Source organism: Triturus cristatus, chromosome 6 (assembly GCF_964204655.1).
Source record: "Triturus cristatus chromosome 6, aTriCri1.1, whole genome shotgun sequence".
Lineage (NCBI taxonomy): Eukaryota > Metazoa > Chordata > Amphibia > Caudata > Salamandridae > Triturus > Triturus cristatus.
The window spans coordinates 809,863,113-809,883,370 of NC_140589.1; the positions used below are offsets into that span (position 1 = coordinate 809,863,113).

Consider the following 20,258-nt stretch of genomic DNA (forward strand, 5'->3'; position numbering starts at 1 on the left):
AAGGGTCAGTAGTAAGTCAGGATACCTTTGCTCATCACGCGTGTCCCAAAAAGTGACAGGTGCCACACCCCCTCGCTGTGTCTTTAAAAGTGAGTTTGTGAGCAGAAAATATGTGGACATGATGTATGTGTGGCAGCCCTAACCTGAGCTGAGCTGGGGGGGGGGGGGAGGATGTGTGTCAGAGCGTGAGACAGTTTTGAAGGCTGTGTTAGGCTAGCAGGGCATTTTGGTTATGTAAAGAAAAATGCATGCGCAAAAAAGTGCCTTCATGTTAGAGGGAGATGTCTGGCCATGTTTAAAATGTGGGCTGCAGAGCTGTGACAAATGGTGGCTGAGCAGGCAGGCCCAAGTCCCCAAACCCACGTCAGCATGGCTGTCTAACACTATGGTTTGCAGCGCAGAGGTGTTTTTGAAAAAGTGTCTTTCTTTAGAAGCAGATGCTGCAATTTGAAATGCATCCCAATGTAGCTGGTGGCAGAAAACTAACCGTTAGGCTCACAAGTCACGAAGTAAAAACACAAGAACAAAAGGACAATTTCCCAGGTAAGGGCTCTGGCATGTAGGTGCCAAAGTGATACAGTGACAACAGTTGAGAGCAGAGCGATGCTGAGAAGAGGGAAACAAAAAACTAATCAGCCAGTCCTAAGCTTCCCACGAGACTCAAATTGTATAGAACACTAGGGTGGTTATAAAAATCACCCCAGGGCAGTCATGTACTGGTCATTCGGCATGTCCCTAATCTTCAGCCGGAGCCAGCCTTCCCAGGAGAATGAGTCACAAACACAGCTGATTACGCAGCTTTTCCCACGACAGGCCATAGGTTTCATTAACAGATGTCAAAATGCTAATGGGAACATCTAACAAACAAGGCCCCGGTTAGAATATCTACCCTGGTCATCAGTCATGTCCCCAAACTTCAGCCAGAGCCATCCTTCCCATGAGAATGATTCCTAAGCACACGTGATTACCCAGCTCTTCCCATGATAGGCCGCAGGTTTAATTAACAGATGTCAAATGTTAAAGTGACATGGCATAAGCTGTACATCTAGCAGAAAATGTTCCCACCAGTGGACCCCACTACCTGGTTCTAAACCCTCCCCTCCATAATAGCATGCAAGGACAAGTATAAAAAGCACACTTTAGGGGTCAGCAGAAACAGACATTTAAAAACCCCTTTTGGAATGCCTTGTTTGGCCTGTTTGCTGCACAGACCTGCATCAGAAACTTAAGGCCACAATGGATCAGAGCAACTTCTCACAGATTGACGCTGCCTGCTACACGTTAATGGAGGTAAATAAGTAAGGGGTACATTGTGACAGGCTTATGGGGGTTATTTAAAGAATTGGGGCAATGCATTTAAGGTGAACCATTTGAGGTGACCAACGCTGGAGTTTTAAAATGGTACTTAGCGCTATGTAGGATTGTGTTTACGCTGTTTTAATTAATGTTTAAAGCGTTGTGGCCGGCTGGTTAATGTGAATATTTTTAGAGGCACATGGGGCGGAATAATGTTGTATTTTTAAATATTACTTAATACATATGGGCGTGTGTATTTAAGATGTATAAGACAGAGGCGCTAGTAGGATACGTGCTGATGTAACCATATATTTTACAACCCCTAGAAACATTTTACACAGTTTGGGGGGGTCCTGTAATATACATTGCATACAGATCAAAATAAAATAAATAATACAGTTGTGTACTCACCATGATGTGTCCTTTGGAGGTGTGCTGTTGTGGTGGGTTCTTTGGATGGTTCTATGCCATGAGAAGCGCAGGGGTGCTGGGGGTTTGATTATGGCTTAGCCAGTCTAACTGGGGGGTTGTTGTCCGTGGGGTTATGCAGAGTGTGCTGCTCCAGAGGGCATTTTGCTGCATCTGACCATTCCCCTGACATATAACACAACAAGTAACATTAAACCTACAACAAGCCAGGGTTGGGAGCTTTGTCAATGAATGTTAGTTGCATAAGATAAATAAGCAACTAATACGGTGTGGTTTATATAGCATATTTAAAATGCTGCAGTCCTGAAATGAGGAGCCTGTGGATAATGTATACAGATTTTTAAAAAGCCCCTCATGCAGCGTTCATTATCTCATGCAATTCCCGGCAATAAGTAAATCAATTAATAATTGTAAACACAGTAACTGTGATTAATGTTCATTCTGGAGAGAGAGACATGTGGGTTTGTTAGTGTTGGTGGTGAGTCATCATAAAATAAACCTGAGGTTTAATATGCATGCTGTAAAGAAAGTGTACCCTGTAGACCACGTTGCACATTAATGTATTTGGGAAGATTGCGACAGTTTTTTCCTAAGAGATATCCTATTGTTACATGCATTTTATAATTTAATATCCTAGCATAGAGCGGCACTTATTAAATGTTGTCAAAGAACAGAAGGCATAGTCCATTGTATAGATATGCACGTAGGTTAATGTAGTACATGCGTTGGGGCTTGTGTGTAGGAATGAGGGGCTCTTATTAAAAATTAAACGTCAAGGGAAGGTTGTTTTCAATTTTGAATTTATGATTGGCGTTTTCTAAGGTGTATGTAACAAACTGTAATGCCGTGTTTAGGAGGTGTAGTTTTAAAATCGCCTTTTTTGATCTAACCCTAAGCGCAGGACATCCCGGTAATAACCATCACCGATGCAGAAATGCTCACCATTCACTCAGGTATATGTTTTTAGAGGTGTATAGTTCTGAGTAGTTTTTGTACACCGCTGTCTCAGAAGCTCTGCTTTTCTAATGGTATTCTCATGTATGTATGCTTTTGGGGATTATGATGCCGCTCTACAACTAGATCTTGACAATCTAGAGCAGTACCTGGGGGCTCAAAACGCGTCGCTGAGTATGCAGGATAACGCAGTTCTTACAGGTAAATCAAAAATGCCAGGGTTCTTTAAACTGTCTAAGACTTAGGCTTTGTTAGACCAAAAACCACAGTGGTAAACAGTAGGAGGGCTCCTCAGAAGGGACTGCTAAGTCCGTGTTTATACCGCCAATGTGATTATTTTTTTCTTTGCAGGGCCCACAGAGACATGCACAGTCGGCAGGGATATGCAAGAGACTGCAGAGTCGCAAACAAAAGAAAGGCTGCTAAAGAGGAAAGCTTCAACATCTGGAAAGGGATCGGTGACAAAGAAAGGAGCTGGGAAAAGACCTCTAACAGGTGTGTTTTTAACAAAAGGGTGCCAAAAAAAGAACTCTCTGGGTTTTATTCTCGCAAGTAGAAGGAGCTACCGCCATGTAGTACTGGATGTATAAAGGGGGGGTGCGTGTAGAAATTATTGTGGTGGGGTGTCTGTGGTTAGTGTAAACAGCTTATACAGGTTCCTTATTTTTTCTAATATATATATATTTTTATCTTACATTCTAGGAGCCATTCAAAAGAACACAGGTGAAAATACGTGTAAGGTTAAGAGGTCTGCAAAACCATTAAGGGACATAACAAAGACAGTCCAGAATGCAGAGCCTGCAGCAAAATGTGTGAGTAGGCGTATACGCCAGGATAAGCTCTTCACAGACTACAGGCACATACAACAGAGAACCGGCACATCGTGAAATGTCAAATCAAGCCCTCCTCCACCATGTTGAACACTCCTACAAGAATGTCTATTCTTCACAGGGAGGGGGAACAACAACGGGGACGTGCTTACAATCCCAGACACCGTAATGCCTGTTCGGTGTAAAAGCGACGCTGCGTGTCTGAACCCTCTCCATGCCTCAAAAGGGAATCCCCTTTCAAACAAATCCACCCTTAACAAGAAGTCAAGGGATCCAGAACCCCAACCATGACCTTTAAACCTCAAGAAGAAACAGGTGGTCCCGAAGTCCCAAACAAAGCCTTTAAACCGCAAGAAGAAACCTGTGGTCCTTGAACCCCAAACTACGCCGCTAGATCTCTCATTAAAAAATGTTGTGATGCCTGTGAATGAGCACTCTACCTCCCTGATCTCTAATAGGCCAGCGGCTGTGACGGCGGTTGCAGAAGATCTGGTACAGCCCCAACCCCCTAAAGTGAATCGCATCTCAAGAAAATATCTTAAGAAGAAGCAAGGGGTACCGGTGTTACAAGTAGAAACACTAGCAGATCCCTTAATCAAGCCCATTACACCGCATGACCCTTCCCATACCCTGAAGACCTCTATAGTTTCTAATAAACTAATGGCACCGGTATAGGGGTTCCCCCTAGACCAACCCCCAAAACCTGCTATAATCATGCCTGATGAGCTTAGGAACTCAGAGTCTGAAAATGCTCAACCCTCAGGAGCACCTTATACCGGCAGCAGTGGGTGTCTCAAGGCGTTGACAGGGTTGATAGACAAACTTGATAGACCAGCAGAAGCAGAGCACAAGGGTCCTTCTAACACGTACAATGGGGATTTGCATACTGCTGTTAGAGATTCACCTGACCACAACCCCGACAATTCCTTAGCCGATAAGACCCTCGATTATTTCAACAGCCATTTACACTCCCCATGCCTTATGTCCCCTTTCACCCCCCTGGGAGCGTTCGACCCAACCACCCCCGTGTCCAGTATTAACCCCACATCACCCCCAGCAATATACGACGATAACAGTAAGGCTGGGACGACTGGTCAAATCAGGGCTTGGAGGGCGTATTTAGTGGGGACCCCTCCAAGGACGACCCGGGGTGTTTGCACTGGGACCCTGTTTCTATGATCCCCCCAGGCCCTCCGTTACAGAATGGTGTTGGGGCGGACGGGGCGAGAGAAGTTCCAGGGGTGTTACAGGTCATTGTACAACCAGGCACTGTATGCATCCCGAATACGCCACAATATGATTCTGTAAACCCAAAAGAGGTACTAGGGGCCCATGTGAAAGACATACAGCTGGCCGTCAGAAAGCTAAAACGCCAAGCGAACACCGCCACCTTAAAATTGGAGATGTGTGGTAGCGACGACAGGGTCGGGCTGGAGGCGCAGCGGAATATACTGCAAATGGTTGACCACTGTAAAAGGGTGATCCTCCAAACATGTCAAGCAACAGTGTCCGACATATGGAGTATCCCTGCGTGACTAGGCCTACGCCGTCCCCTAAAGAACCAACATGCCCCGAGTATTAATAAAAGTACGCACAAATCAAAATATAGTAGTAAGGTCCACACAGTACTGACAAAGTCGCTGTGCTTCTTACGCTTGCTCAAGTGTGAAAAGTACATGGAACCCCTCAAACAAAGTCATACAGTTTCACAAACAGCACCTGAATCACATACACCAGTACCATGCACCCGGCATTATATAAGTTCAGGAGAGAACATCCTGAGTGGGGTGCAATTGAAGGGCTCGAGGGGTAGAGCGCCAACACTCCACACCAGGAACACCCAGAAGGTCCGCGGGATGGGTCTATAGCATAGGCCTCTATGAGCATGTCGCCCTCAGGCACAAACCATACTGTTCAGATAGGATTGGGTAGGCTACCTAGAAAAGCATGGTCCCGTAAAAAATAAAAGTGTGCTAATAGCGCTAAGCAGCATAGGCTTTTAATAAGTAAACTAAAGAAAGCCAGAATATGCACTACAAGGTGGCTTAAAAGACCCCCAGAGCCCTTGCTAAACCAGAATCCCCAAAATGATACAGCAGCAAGCTCCCTATCAAGTCAAATTCCTCAAGATGAGGATTCAGAGACCGTGTTTTTAGAGAACATTAGAAGCTACAGTCGTACTGTAGAGAGATTTAACGCTACAGGACACTACGAGGAGTTTAGGTTTATTAACCTTCACCAGATAAGGTCCTCCACTCATGGGGGTTTAGCCATACATCTGGCTGTGCAAACACTCATAGAAAGGTTGCTACGTGCTGTGGGGCCTAATGATTTTTTACCGCTTTGCTTCCAGGGGCAGGGTTTTGACAGTCCTTTGTTCACCGAAGGTCCCTCGATGTGTTTGACACCGTGGAATTTTTAGAAAACCTCTCATGGCTTTTACAGAGTAAGGCTGAACTAGTCGCCTATGGCACTTTCAGACTCATAGCCCTCATTGTACGGGGTCATGAGGGGGGGTTTCCAGGCCTTTGAAGAGTGTCCTATACAGCAAGATAATTGGTAAGAAACAACGTTGGCTGCTCAACTTTAACAATGTAGCAGCCAACACCTGTCTGGCGGCCAGCATCGTGGGGTTGCTGATGGTGCGCAACACCACCGACACGGTCATCATGTCTAGAGCGGCTGAAGCCCATAAGGTTCTTGAAATACCTCCAGACAGCATGGTGGGCTTTGGCGACATAGGTCTTTTTGAGAACTATTTTGCCGTTACGGTGAAAGTTCTTTTTCACAACGGTTCTTGGAAGTACTTTACAACCGGGGAACGTGTGAAAAACAAGACCGTATATGTCCTACGCCACGAAAATCACTTTTATGGTATCTTGAACCTTAAATGTTTTCTGGGAGTCAAGTACGTGTGCACGGATTACGACCATATTTACAACACTAAGGCACATCATTAGTGTGAAAAACACTGTAAGATGTGTCAGAGGGACGGTTGCGTTGTAGACATCACCCTGAAGGTGAAGTGCCGCAACTGTAAGATGTTTTGTCGCTCGTAAGACTGCTTGACCATACACTGCAAAGCTGTTAAATGCATCCCTAAAATAGATTGCCGAGAGTGCGGTCGGTATGTGGCGACAGATCACAAATGCAGAGGCATGAAATGCCCAAGGTGTCAGACTCCATGTAGGGTAGGAATTGTACACCGGTGTTACATGGTTAAAGGCAGACCCCAGACCAAAACCGAAGACTACATAGTGTTTGATATAGAATAAACACAAGAGACGGGGGTACACCAACCTGACTATATTTACGCACACCATCTAACTTCCGATGACTGCTGGGAGTTTGAGGGGCGAACGTACATTGGTGATTTCCTTAATGCATTCATTCAATCCATATTCAAAGGGTATAACATGCTGGCCCATAACTCAAAAGCATACGATTCATTCTTTATTTTACAAAATATGATTTGTGAAAAGGTACAAGTAGAAGACATCACTCAAGGTTCCCAGCTGATGTTGTTAATGGCTGGCCAGTTACAAATAAGGTTCATAGACACCCTGAATTTTCAACTCATGAAATTGAGCAAGCTGCCAAAAACCTTTGGTTTCCCCGGGTGTAAAGGTTATTTTCCACACTTTTTTAACACCTGGGCGAACCAGAATTATGTGGGGCCCATGCAGCCTCCGGACAGCTACGGGGTTGAATATATGATGCCTGCTGAGAAAGAGAGCTTTCTACAATGGTACTCTGAAAACCCTGAAAAGGAGTTTCATTTTCAAACCGAGTTGAAAGCTTATTGTCAGGCTGAAGTAATGATCCTGCGACAAGCATGCAACCTCTTCAGAGATGTTGTGGTGTCTATGACTAAGAAAGTCAGGGTCTTGAAACCCAAGACGCCTCAAATGACGAAGAAAGTCAGGGTCTTGAAACTCAGGTCGCCTCAAATGATAAAGGCGGTCGAATACATAGACCCTTTTCAAAACATCAAGTTGGCCTCCATATGTTTGTCCATCTACAAGCACATGTTTGTAAGACCAAAAAGTATCGCTCTAGTGCCGCCAGACCTCTATAATGGTAAACAGAAACGTTATTCAACCCCGTCTATCCAATGGCTCATGTACGTCTCTGAGAAGGAAGACATACATATTCAACATGCCTTACAGGGTGGTGAATACCACCTGGGGCCCTATTACCTGGATGGGTACACTGTAGTTAAGGGACTTTGAATACAACGCCTGCTTTACCATGGCTGCCCTCAGTGTTACAAACCCCACGAGTTTAACAGAATGATGGCTGCCAAATTTGAGCACTTACACAGATGTACTCTGATGAGGGCCCAGTATGTTGAAAAATGTGGCTTTGCTATGAGGGTCCTATGGGAGCATGAGTGGTTAGATATGCTAACAACCGATACAGAGCTCCGCTCTTTCCTTCAGAGTAGTGATTTACCGCAACCTCTGGAGCCCCGCGATGCCTTATTCGGGGGTCGTACAAATGCCATACAACTGTACAGGGCCGTTGGGGAGGGTGAGAAAATACACTACTATGATTTCACCAGTCTGTACCCATTTGTGAGAAAAATGAAGGTATACCCCTTAGGGCACCCCACCATCATATATAGAGACTTTAAGCCCCTTTCCGAATACTTTGGGCTAATCAAATGTGAAATCTTTCCTCCAAGGCAGCTTTACTTTCCAGTGTTACCATACAGAGTCGATGGTAAGCTGATGCTCCCCCTCTGTCGAACATGCGCAGTGTTTAAAGAGGTTGGTGTTTGTAGTCACACTGAAGAACAAATGATGCGCACAGGGACATGGTGTAGCATCGAGGTCCAAGCTGCCTTTGAGAAAGGCTACAGACTCAGGAGAGTACACGAGATGTGGCATTTTAAGAGGACCATGACACGTCTCTTTTCACGCTACATTAATTTGTTTCTCAGAGACAAACAGGAGGCCTCAGGACATCCAGATTGGTGTACTAGTCAAGATGCAAAGCACAAATACATCGATGACTACCACGCTCACAAGGGTATATGTTTACGGCCCCATTTGATAGAGGTCAACCCTGCCCACAGACAGTTAGCCAAACTCTGCCTCAACTCCTTATGGGGAAAATTCGCACAGCGTACAAACATGTCAAATACGACCTAAATAATAGATTCTGACGAACTGTTTCAGTACCTTTTGCCCCTTGTTACGAGGTGTCCAGCTGCAAGTTTATCGATGATGAGGCCGCGGCTGTATGTTGTAAATACACAAAAGAGTACCCCACAACATGTAACAACATAAACATCTTCATAGTCTACTTCATGACAGCCCCGCTTTACGGGGTTATGGATAAACTCCAGGACCGCTGCCTGTATCATGACACTGACTGTGATTTTTCTGAGTAAACCGGGGGATGAAGCTCCTCCTCTTGGGGATTATCTAGGTAATTTGACCAGCGAACTCGATAAGGATGAAGATATAATAGAATTTACCTCATCCGGACCTAAGACCTACTCCTACAAAACAAACACCAACAAAGTGTGAATGAAGGTCAAAGGTATAACATTAAACGCTAGCAACAACCTGAAAATAAATTTTGACAGTCTGAAGGATCTGGTGCACGAATACTCTGCATCGGACAATCGTGAAAATGATAAAACCATAGTTGTTAACCAACCATGCATAGTCAGATCCAAAAAGAAGTGTGAAATTACAACCCAGCCCCTACATAAAACCTTACACGTTGTTTATGACAAAAGGGTCCTGACTACGGACTATAAAACACTGCCGTATGGTTATTAGGCGCATTAGAGCGGTCACCACCACACTATGGACACCAGATTACAGCATCCGTTCTCCTTCTTGTTAGCAGGGCCCTCAAACTTCAGTAAAAGCTTCTTTATAAAAAAGCTCTTAGAAAATGCTGCCGGTGCTTTATCCCAAACACCTAATAACATTTTGTGGCTTTATTCGTGCTGGCAAGATCTTTATACCGACCTGTCCCTAAGCTTCCCTCATATCAGATTTATAGAAGGTATACCTGATAATCTCAACGACGATGAGCAGCTGCCACTGACCCTTGTAAACATGGTAATTGTCGATGACCTTATGCGTGAAGGTGGTGACCATCCTGAGTTAGAGAGAGCTTTTACTCAATATTCATACCACCGCAATCTAAGCATATGCTATATTGTGCAGAACTTCTTTTACAAGGGTAAGAACAGTCGCTCTATAGCACTCAATGCCTCATACTTTGTTTTATTTAAAAATCCCCATGACAAACAGCAAATATCTGTCATAGCTAAACAGATGTACCTGGGAAACACACACTTCATCATGGAGGCCTTTAACGATGCTACAGCAAAACCCTACGGCTACCTGCTGGTCCACTTAAAAATGAACACTCTAGAAGACTACCGACTGAGGGCTGATATTTTTCCCCCTGATCTCCCAGTCGCTTACACCCCAAAGACCAAGTCCTGAGCCTATTAAAGTCCACGCTGAAGCCCTTTAGAGACATTTGTAGTACGGCCCTTATAATCCCATGTGTTGACCATGTCTGACCGCCTACACCGCAATTTGGCCCTCCTGAAAATGCTGCTTACAGCCAATCCGCAGCACAGAAAGGCCCTCCTCTGAGCTGCTTCAGACGATTTAGTGGCGGCCATTTCAGAAATAGCCCTAAACACCCTAAAAGGTAACATCCCTATATCAAAGAACCAGTTAAAGGTGTTGAAGAAGAAGCAACATCTTATCAAGAAGCTCATTAATAAAAGGGCCTCACTCATTACCAAGAAGTCTGGGGGTTTTATAGGCTCATTGCTGGGCATAGCTATACCCTTAATTACAAGCCTCCTCTCGGGCCGGTGATGGAGCATGCCGCAAAGATGTATTTGGTTCCTAGACAACAGCTGGAGCAACTGGGCTCTTCTGAGGACAAGACCTGGGTTATACAGAGAAATGAGACTCTACGACTGGATGCTGAAACTAAAGACATTTTGAACCGTATGGATCTAAACCCATACGACAAAGCTACCCTTTACACCAGCACCCTTAAAAAATTTCTAAACTACTACAAGCAGTGGGATACCGAAAAAAATAAGCTAACTTTATATGCCCTGGACTCTGAACAGCCAGCAACGCCTGAGCCTGCTACGCATTCCCAACAGCCGCAACCGGCCCAGACCCCGCCCTCGAATATATTTGTTGAAAACCTCCTAAAAAATGTAAGTCAGAGGCACATGGGGGCAGAGCAAATGTTTATGAGTAAACTCGCCGCTTCTAAAGACCTAACAGTGTGGAATGAGCGAGGCGAATTTCTCTACAAGGGGCAGCCGTTTGTTGGTTCACACATGTACGATCTAGTCAAAGGTCTCACGCATCCCAAGACCCTAATGCATCAAAATGCTCCTAGAGGTTGGGATCAGTTTCTACGAGCAGCCGCTGAACTTAACATCCCTCCCACACTCATGGGTAATAACGATCACCGCCGTATGCTTGAAAGTTTAAAGACACCCCTCCCTCCATCACCAGCCGCCTCTAACGCCCCACGCCTATCCCCCTCCTGGAGCACCCCACCTGCGCCGGCTGTACAGAGAAAAAGGCCACTGTCCAAATCCCATACATGGATTAATCTTTAATGTTTCTACAGACTTTTTGAATAACTGTGCCTATTACGTGTATAACCGTGTCTGATTTTCTTCATATATTTCTTCAGTAATAGATGTCATGGTAATGCACAACCTACATAACTGTTTGTAATAAACACTTTTATAACCTTTCAACCTGTCTCACTCGTCTTTTAAAACATTTTTAATTATGGTGTATGTGGCAGCATAGAAATGCGTGTTTTAAAAGTGCCTTTATTTTAAACATTCATCATTAAACATACACGCGTGACAGGCCCTTACAATTTTGACAAACGTTATATTCTGTTTTCACAGGTCTGACCGATGCCCTTGTGTTTTCTTTTATATATTTCACAACTAGACTGTCATTGTTAACAAGGTCACTCGAATATAGACTTAAGAAATTTCTAAACACTACACCCTCCGACATTTTATTGCTAAAATAAATACAGTGTTCCCCGCATGTGATGGCAAACGAATCCTGGACCCTTAGCTTGTTATACTCAACCCTCGCTGCGGCTTTTTTCACAAACTTGAATATGGGCTGTGTATAGATAGTGTGTTGGGGGAACTCTGCTGTACTGTCAAACACTGTAACCATGTCACTATCTATAAGCACGGCTACTAAGTGTGTTCCACCCTTGTAATGAGGATTGGTGTTAAAGACTAGGGTGCGTGGTCTTTCCAGCCCTATTTCGGCTGGTAGCCCATCGCTAGGGAAAACACCTAAAAAGTATTTCCTAGCGTATTTATGCCTGCTTAAGAAGTCCCATATCTGCACAGTGTCCATTTCACAAACGTTTTAAAAATAGTCAAACAAAATCTATCTGGCGTGGTTGATCTGAATGATGATGTCAAATACTGAGAATACGACCATGTTCACATTCGCAGGTAGCAGATTACTAAATCGTATTTCAGCTTTTAGATTGCCGTTTTTGACCAGGTTGTAGTTATCACGATCTTCCATGTCAGGAGTCAGGTCGAATGCGAACAGCGTGTATCTGGCCCCATAGCCTTCTCTTGTCACGGCTACCCCGCAGTCTCGTGGATGCTTCTGGGTCATCGAAACCAGCCCCTGATATTCCCTGATGTAGTTGGTGGTTATAAAACTGGGTGTGTAGGGTTTTGCAGGAATCACGGTGCCCTCGTGGACCAGCGCAGCGTAGTTGATGTTGTAGTGCTTAAAATTGAAGGGATTTGAGGCGTAGACGCCGCTAAAAGCTATATTGTCCACAAATCCGATGATGATAAGCTTGGGGAGTTGTCCCATAAATAAATTCTGTTGTTGAGTTAATCGGGTACCAGCAGGGATGCTGAATACCTTCAGAGCTACTCTTTCCACCGTGTACTTGGTGTTTGATATTTGCAAAGTGTCGGCGTGAGCTAGTCTGACGCTCAGATACACTTTCACCCTCTTTACAAACAGACTCGCTGACAGTATGTCCAGCTTGTACTGGTCCGCATTCCCACTGATGAGACAGAATGAGTCCTTGTTGCGTGTGAGCTTCATCTTAAGATCAATTCCGTTGATGAGCAGTTTATCTTGGAAGAAGAGGTCTGAATGTATACGGCCCAGGAGGTGAAACTGTCGACTGCCCCCCGCAAAACTTGCTCTTTTTACAAAGCCCTGATTGTCTCCGTCCAGCTCCTTGGCTTTAAAGTGTCCATATGTGTCCTTGTAGAAGAGCCCAGCTGAAAGCTGCGTGTCGAGGGCATTGCTACTGTAATTTAGAATGCTCTCGAGGTAGGCTCTGTAGGCCTACATGTTATCGCTCTGTGTGATGAGACGATCGCCCAGGATGATGTCCACTTGATTAAACAAGGTTGCTAGGGGGTAAGTGATCGTAGCCACTTTAGCATCTGCTGCTATGTCGGAACCATCAGCTTTTACGATTTTACACAAAGATGGAGTAGCGTGTCGTTGGGATCCAAATACATATCCGTGGACCCTGATACATAAAACTCTATAGGGGCCCGAGGCATCAAAGCGGCTAAAGGTGATACCTCCATGAAGAAGCTGTTTTCGATGCTTGTCTGCGTGGGCTTTAGAGTAAACAAGTCTAACTCGGATTTGGTGCACTTGCCCGATGCACAATGTACGAAAGCCATGCTTTAGTTTGCGCAGCTTTAAAAAACTATTTACTTCAGAGGTGGTTCTCTTCTTCTTCGAAGTTCGCTTTCGTCTTGGGGTTTTTCTTTTCTGAGCGCGCTTTGAAGAACTCCTCCTTTTTTTATAGGGGGCAGGTGGTCCTCTGCGCCTCAAAGTGTGGCACTTCCTTTTAACACTCGCATGAGGCCTGTACACCATGCCAGCGCCTTCTTGCGGCTGTTTGTTTATGCGTTTGGCAACCGCCGAAGTAACAGACCCTACTACGTCCTGGGCAATGTTCGTAGCCGCCGCTTTAACATGCGGTTTTGCAATTTCATAACATCTTCTCAAGAAGGGCATAGCTCTTCTAAACAGACTGCGGAAGAAACCTCCTAGACCAGCCCCGTCCATAACCGGTGACCCTTGAAAGTACGGCGGGCCTCCATATCAGGCCTGGTTTTGGTAATTGTCCCTGTACATAGAAGGGACCCTGTATGTTTTTACAACCACCATGATGCCTGCTTAATAGCCTCTGTCGCGTCTCAGCCTTAAATGAAGCTTAACAATAACTTTCCCGTATTTAAAGGACACCGGGACGGAGTGATCATCGAAGATCATAATTGAAATCGTGTCAAAATGGTTTTTAGAGACTGCGACTTAGTCGGTTTGTTCAATTGAATATTGACCATCGTATTATTTTCGCTCTGTACATGGACCCACCTTAACAGCGGTGAGTAACTATCGCCGATCCTCTGGGCCTCTACAATATCGCTATACACATAGAGCGTGTAGAATCCCCCATTAATATCAGGGCACGTGTGATCCTGTTCGATCGGACTTCTCGCATTCTGTACTATGCCTAAAACTCTTCTTAATTTACCGGAGCAGTTAAATGTCGTGGTGCGATTAGGGGCTTTAAGAAACACCTTCCTTCTGACGTTATCTACCGGCAGATGAGTATTCGTATATGTTTCTATGCTGCCTATGGATTTGTTGATGGCATCGACAACACTTGAAACGGTTGGGTAGTAGCCATATGGGATGCTCTCGTGCATGCTCACAGGGTCCTGCTCACGCTTTACGTAAAACTTTGTCTCGTTCTGTGTGAATGTATTCCAGGTTCTAGAGTATTGGATTTCGGGTAGGGCTACCTCCCAATCCCCTTTCAGGTCCACAGGTTTAGCCAATTTCACGGTATAATTAGAAATCTGGTTGTCGGGGAACATGCCCTTAGAAGAGGCGGGCAGGGTGATACAAAAGGGCGTTGTCTCCATCTTATCAGCAGCTTTTAGACGGTCATCAGCTCACACATCCTTCAGGGAACTGGCCAACACCCAACTGTTAAATTTCTCCGGCCAGCCCCACCATTTGACATATGCTTGGCTATTAGCACCTCTACCTTTCCTTTTCAGAATCTTTTCAACCCTATACACCCTGTGCGGATCGTCGGGTATCCTTTGTAACTCTTCCTTGTAAAAGAACCCCGACACTGCTTCCCCATCGTAGTCCTTTAACCTGTAAATATACAGCCCTTCTTTAAGCTCCACACTTTCAACTATAAATATTTTGTCGCTAAAAGTCTGTCGGTAGCCCTTCGTAAAGACTCCTTTCAATTTTGAAATCCTTACATGATCACCTTTTTTAAAAATAGACTTTTTCACATTTGTAGCGAAATTACGCCCATACACTGTTCTCCAAACAGATAAAGAATTACTAGGAGTTACCCCTATGGGTGCTGTTTTGATGATCCTGTGATAACTGGAATTATATACATTTAAAAAAGCCTGTAGAACATCAATGTCTCTGTAGGTGTTGTGGGCCGTAAAATACCTCCACATCTTAGGCTTTAACGTTCTGTTAAACCGCTCTACAACCGCTGCTTTTACCTGTGTGTGTTACAAAATGTTGAACCCCATGGTGCTTTAATAATTTCTGAAATGTCTTGTTTAAGAATTCTTTACAGTCGCTGTTTGTAGTTTTTGAGGAAATCGCCCCTTCTCGAAGATGGCTTTAAAAGCGGCCGTGACGCTAGCCCCACTTTTATCACGTAGCGCTTCTGTGTTGGCGTACTTGGACAAGACGTCTATGATGGTTAATATATAACTAGCGTTGCTGTTATGCTTTGCTATATCTGGAAGGCTGATGATATCCGCCTGCCATTGATATTCTATTTGCGCATTAACAATTGTAGGGCGCCTCTTTAATCGTCTTCTGGCGGGTTTATGGAGTGACTACGCCTCCTCTCCTGATAACAAGGTCTTCACCCGGTCTCTGCTTACAGGTTTGTTTTCATCTACAGCCCTTCTATACAGAGCTTCGGCACTTCCCAAGCTGCCAACTCCCCTTGTATCATATTAAAGTTTTCTTAACTCGGCCCCCGCATATTATCATCCGTTACACCCCAGACAATGAATGACACTTGTTTTGCATAAGGACCTTTTATTAAAAGTACATTTTTTTTGTTAACAAAACATAAACAGAAGGTACTTTACATTCACAGTAAGCATCATAAGGACGAATTAACGCATAGTCACCTTGCGGTGTAACATTCTACAACTTTGTTCTAAATACATGCTATCATGTAACGTTAAATAAGACCTTATTTAAAATAGTCTTTGGGGGCCAAAGACCCTATTTTTCTATTTTATTTCTATAGATTAAACACAGACGCCTTTCTACGTATTATTCTATCATCTTTCTATCAAAAGCCGTGCACAGCCCCTGCGTACATGTTAAGCCCGGGTCATGGGTTTATCGGATCTTATGGAGTGCTGCTGACAAGATCCTCACCATATCAGGATGGACATATTTCTTTTCAGTGTACAGCCCGTACACCACCCTTATCAGTTTATACACCTTGTTCGGGTCTAACAAACTACAAATATATCGTATTGTTCTTGTTCTGTATGATTAGCACAAACATTTGTGCACCGCCTGCTGAGGAGCGTTCATTTGATGGCCATGACAAAGGCTGTAATAGTCACGCTTGACTCAGTTTAGTACCACGGCCGCGGCAAAACACTTAACACTCAGCCTGGCATTGTAGGACAATCCTGGATCTTCCTTTTCACACTTACCGTTCTTAACGCCGCATACACACTTGTTGCACCCATCACTGTTTTGGCATGTGGAACTTTCAGCCTGTTTTGAACAACACAGACAATTGAAAATTAAATTGCTTGCTTTTGCAGGCCGCCACTCTGCCGCAGGCCTTTTTGGGGCTACTCTCTAGGGTTCAAAAGAAGAAAGATTGACAGTCCGTTAGTTGAAGAAATAAAATACATCATTATGTAACCGACTGTTCATAACCTTTTTACTACCTCCGCATTTTCACCGCCCTCTGCGGCGGCTCTGTAATCTTGTGAGTCGCTAATGTCCTGCGATGCCCCATCATCTTCGATGCTTGTACCCGGCTGTTGCACAACGACCTTCTCAGGAGCCGCATCCTCCTGAAGGCCCATGTCTTCATGGACGGGGGTGTTAGGAGGTGCTACAGTTTCTTCACCATAGCGCATTATGAAGTAGGTGCATCCAGCTGGGGTTGCTCTCTAGGGGTCAAAAAGAAGAGTGATTGACATGTCATTAGTTTAGTTGAAGAAATAAAATACACCATTTTGTAACTGACTGCTCATAACATTTTTACTAACCTCAGTATTTTCACCGTCCTCCGCGGTGGCTCTGAAATCTTGAGAGTCGCTAATGTCCTGCGATGCCCCATCATCTTTGACGCTTGTACCCGGCTGTTGCACAACGACCTTCTCAAGAGCCGTATCCTCCCGAAAGCCCATGTCTTCATCGACGCGTGTATTAGGTGGAACTATCGATTCTGCATCTTCCTCCATGTCCACAAAACTGAGGCCAGCATACACGCTGCCACTACACGAGCCCTCACTTTCGCTGCTGTCGACCTTAATCGGGGACATCCTCATACGCAATCCTTGAGACGGAGTTCTTCCACACGTCGAAAAAGGTCATTGCCAAAACCAGTAACGTCGCAGCCCGTATCCTTAGGTGTTTCTTGTTGAGCATTCTCATCTATTACCACGGGTGTTAAGCTGTGGTAATATCTATTGATAGTGGTCTGGGAGCCACCCAGCATGGGCCTTTTCACGAGCGGGCTGTATCTCTTCATTTTGCTATGGGCACCTTTTCGTATTCAGGTGTCTGCTTGCTGTACAGGGCTCTTAAGGAGGCCTTATATGTATACTAAACCGACCCTAATAGGGGCGTGCACCTCTACACCACACTATGGCCAGCCGTCGTCATAGGGCTCTGGTTCGCTGCCGTCTCCAAAAAAAAAACAGCCCTACGGCAGCCCACCCCTTGGGTAAAATGGTCACCTACATCCATCATGAGGGTTTGGGACCTGTCACTTTTAAGGCCACAGCGAGGGGGCGTGACACCTGTCACTTTTAAGGACACAGCGAGGGGGTGTGGCACCTGTCACTTTTGGGGACACGCATGATGAGCAAAGGTATCTTGGCTTACTACTAGGGACTCAACAAGCTGAAGAACCTCTTCTTCCTGGGTGACCAGATGTCTGGGCACAATTGTAGACTAAGGGCCCTACTTAGATATTGGTGGGACTGGTACCGCTGTTGCTTTTTCTTTGGTCTTTCCGCCTGCTGCCTTGGCGGTCCACCCCCTCGATGTAGATGTTGGCTGGTCACTGGAGAAAAGATCGCTGCAGTCCCGCCGCCTCTGCCAGAATCTTTCTCTCGTGTCAACGGCGTCAAAGGCAGAAGTTGCCGTTGGAGTCCTGCTTAGATTGCTGCTGTTCCGGATTATGATGTGCCTCTCCATCGAGGCAACAGTGGCGGGGAAACCTCTAAGGTCAAATGTCAGAATGGAAGAAAGCGATGAAAACTCACCTTTTTTCGGGGTCCCACCACCGATTTCATCTTGAACGCCACTGTCCAGATCCATCCTGTGCTGCTGCTACTTGACCACGATGATCAGCCACCCCATTATTGCTGGGATCTGTGGTAGGCTTTGGTGGTGGGTGTGCATTCAATACTGCATGTATGTTGTTGGTGAGCAATGCTATATCTACACATAAGTGCGGCACACATTATGTACATTTACATATTGACAGATTTACAACTTATATGTACATTGAGATGATAATAATTAGTACTTAACTATCTTCACACCAGCTTGGCCTCGCTCCATCATGACACCATCACCAGGTCACCGCCAGCACAACAGGAACATCTAAATCTGTTCGGCGGATGGTGATGGAGTGCTGTTAGCTAGCAGAGAAGACCACCGTGGTCTCCTGTCTATTACCGCTACATCTAAATACGGCAAATGGAACGCTGTTGACATGAAGGAGTACTTGGCACTGCCACTGTAGTGGGACGTCGGTGCTACTGCCTAGATCTAAATCAGGCCCTTGTCTTAATGTAAAATCCTTGACCAGGTCATCTCACCTGGTGTATAGGACCTCAGGATCCATCGCGGTCGGTCCCAGTTTACAGCAACCTTAGACTATTATTGGGGCGTTGTGATCGTTGGTGCTATTTTCAATAAAAACTTTAGGAACTCCTATATCTGTTCCCCTTATTGGACTTTTGCCATTTTGGTGTCATTACTACCTCAGTTTAGGATTTCAATTGTTTGATGATTTTAATTGTTCCTGTTCTGGTACCGCATAAATACTAAACACATTAGCCTGTGTGCTCTATGCCATAGCTACCAGGGGGTTGAGCTCAAGTTAATTTAGTGACTTTTGGTTTTACCCTGATGACATAAATACCACCACCCCGAATGATAATCCACTTTTTTATAGCCCTTATTAACATGAATGTTTATTTCAACTATTACAGTAGTTTCGCCTTTTATTGTGTAGGTGTGTGAATTAGTGATAGAGCATTTGCAAATTAACATTCTTATTTGTTACTTAATTGTTAGCAGAAAACAAAACATGGTTACTCTCCTTTCAAATTGAAATGTACAATCTGTAAAATATTAAAGTATTTTTAGGTGTAATACAGAATAACCCATAAAACAAAAAAAAAATCACAACTGTAATTCTGGTGACTATGGATGGTAGAATTCCACAATTGATTGTTCTTGAATTCAACCAATTCCTTAAGGGAAATGTAAATGTATCATTGACACTGCACAAGAGAGTTAAAATTGCACATGCATAAATGTTGATTCAAATATACGTTTTTTTTTAAATTTCCAGTTAAAGAGGACAAATACTTGGGTGGCCTATAGTTTAGTGGTAAAGCATTTGATTGCAGTTTAAGAAGCTCCTGATCTGGGTCGTGGCCAAGGATTACGAGATGGCGGGCAAGCTTCAGTGAAGCTCCCGACACTCGACGGCTACCATCCTCCATCCAGCCTGACAGCGCTCTCTGAAATTTGCCTCGAGGGGCGTACACGCAGGGGAGACCCATGCTCTGCCCATTGAGGCCACTGAGGCCATTTGAGGAGGTGTGGAGACTGACCAAGTTGTGACCGACGGGTCCCGCATTCATCAAAATGGTGGCCGCCTTAGCAGCATGGGGCCCCTACGGTCCTGAAACATGTATTGGGGCCTTGTTGAGGTTGTCGAGGCCAAACGTTAGCCACCGAGTGGATCGCCATTAATAACCGGACCTGACAGCTGATCACTTACAGATTAAGCCATTGTAACTGATGTTGGAGGCCTTGTGGGGGCTGGTGAGTGGGACTGCAGTGGAGCACTCACTTGGGGGTGGCTACGGCATCTGACACTGCTTGCTAAGGTGGACTGGTGAAACCTTCCCATATGGCTCAGCAGCTTCACTCTTGAAGGGGGGGCGACCCTGACACTCTTTCCCTCCTTCGTCGCATCCTATTCCACCTGCCGGCTGCAGCAAAGCTGTCTTCCTTTCTCACCCGCACCGGCTGCTAGCACTCCTGACACTGCACACATAGTCCTGCGGGGCCCTCCCTCTGCACTGGGACTGCCTTGTGGCAGTGGCGCTTGTGGGCCTGAAGCTGGTGGTTCCCCGTGGGACCTTGAGAGGCTGTAGTGGTACCCTGATGGCTGCCCCCGGGTGCCTAC

The 20,258-nt window shown here is 45.2% G+C and overlaps 1 protein-coding gene across 1 annotated transcript; it reads right to left on the reverse strand.

Moving 5' to 3' along the window:
- Window positions 1–11,953: 11,953 nt before the first annotated feature.
- LOC146817910 (uncharacterized protein F54H12.2-like) lies at window positions 11,954–12,640 on the reverse strand. Its single transcript, XM_085609708.1, has one exon. It carries the CDS (start codon window positions 12,638–12,640, stop codon window positions 11,954–11,956), a length of 687 nt encoding a protein of 228 aa, XP_085465834.1.
- Between the last annotated feature and the right edge of the window lie 7,618 nt (window positions 12,641–20,258).

Coding starts and splice junctions, on each gene's coding strand:
- LOC146817910 (XM_085609708.1), bottom strand. CDS start 12,640: ATGAAGCTCACACGCAACAAGGACTCATTCTGTCTCATCAGTGGGAAT.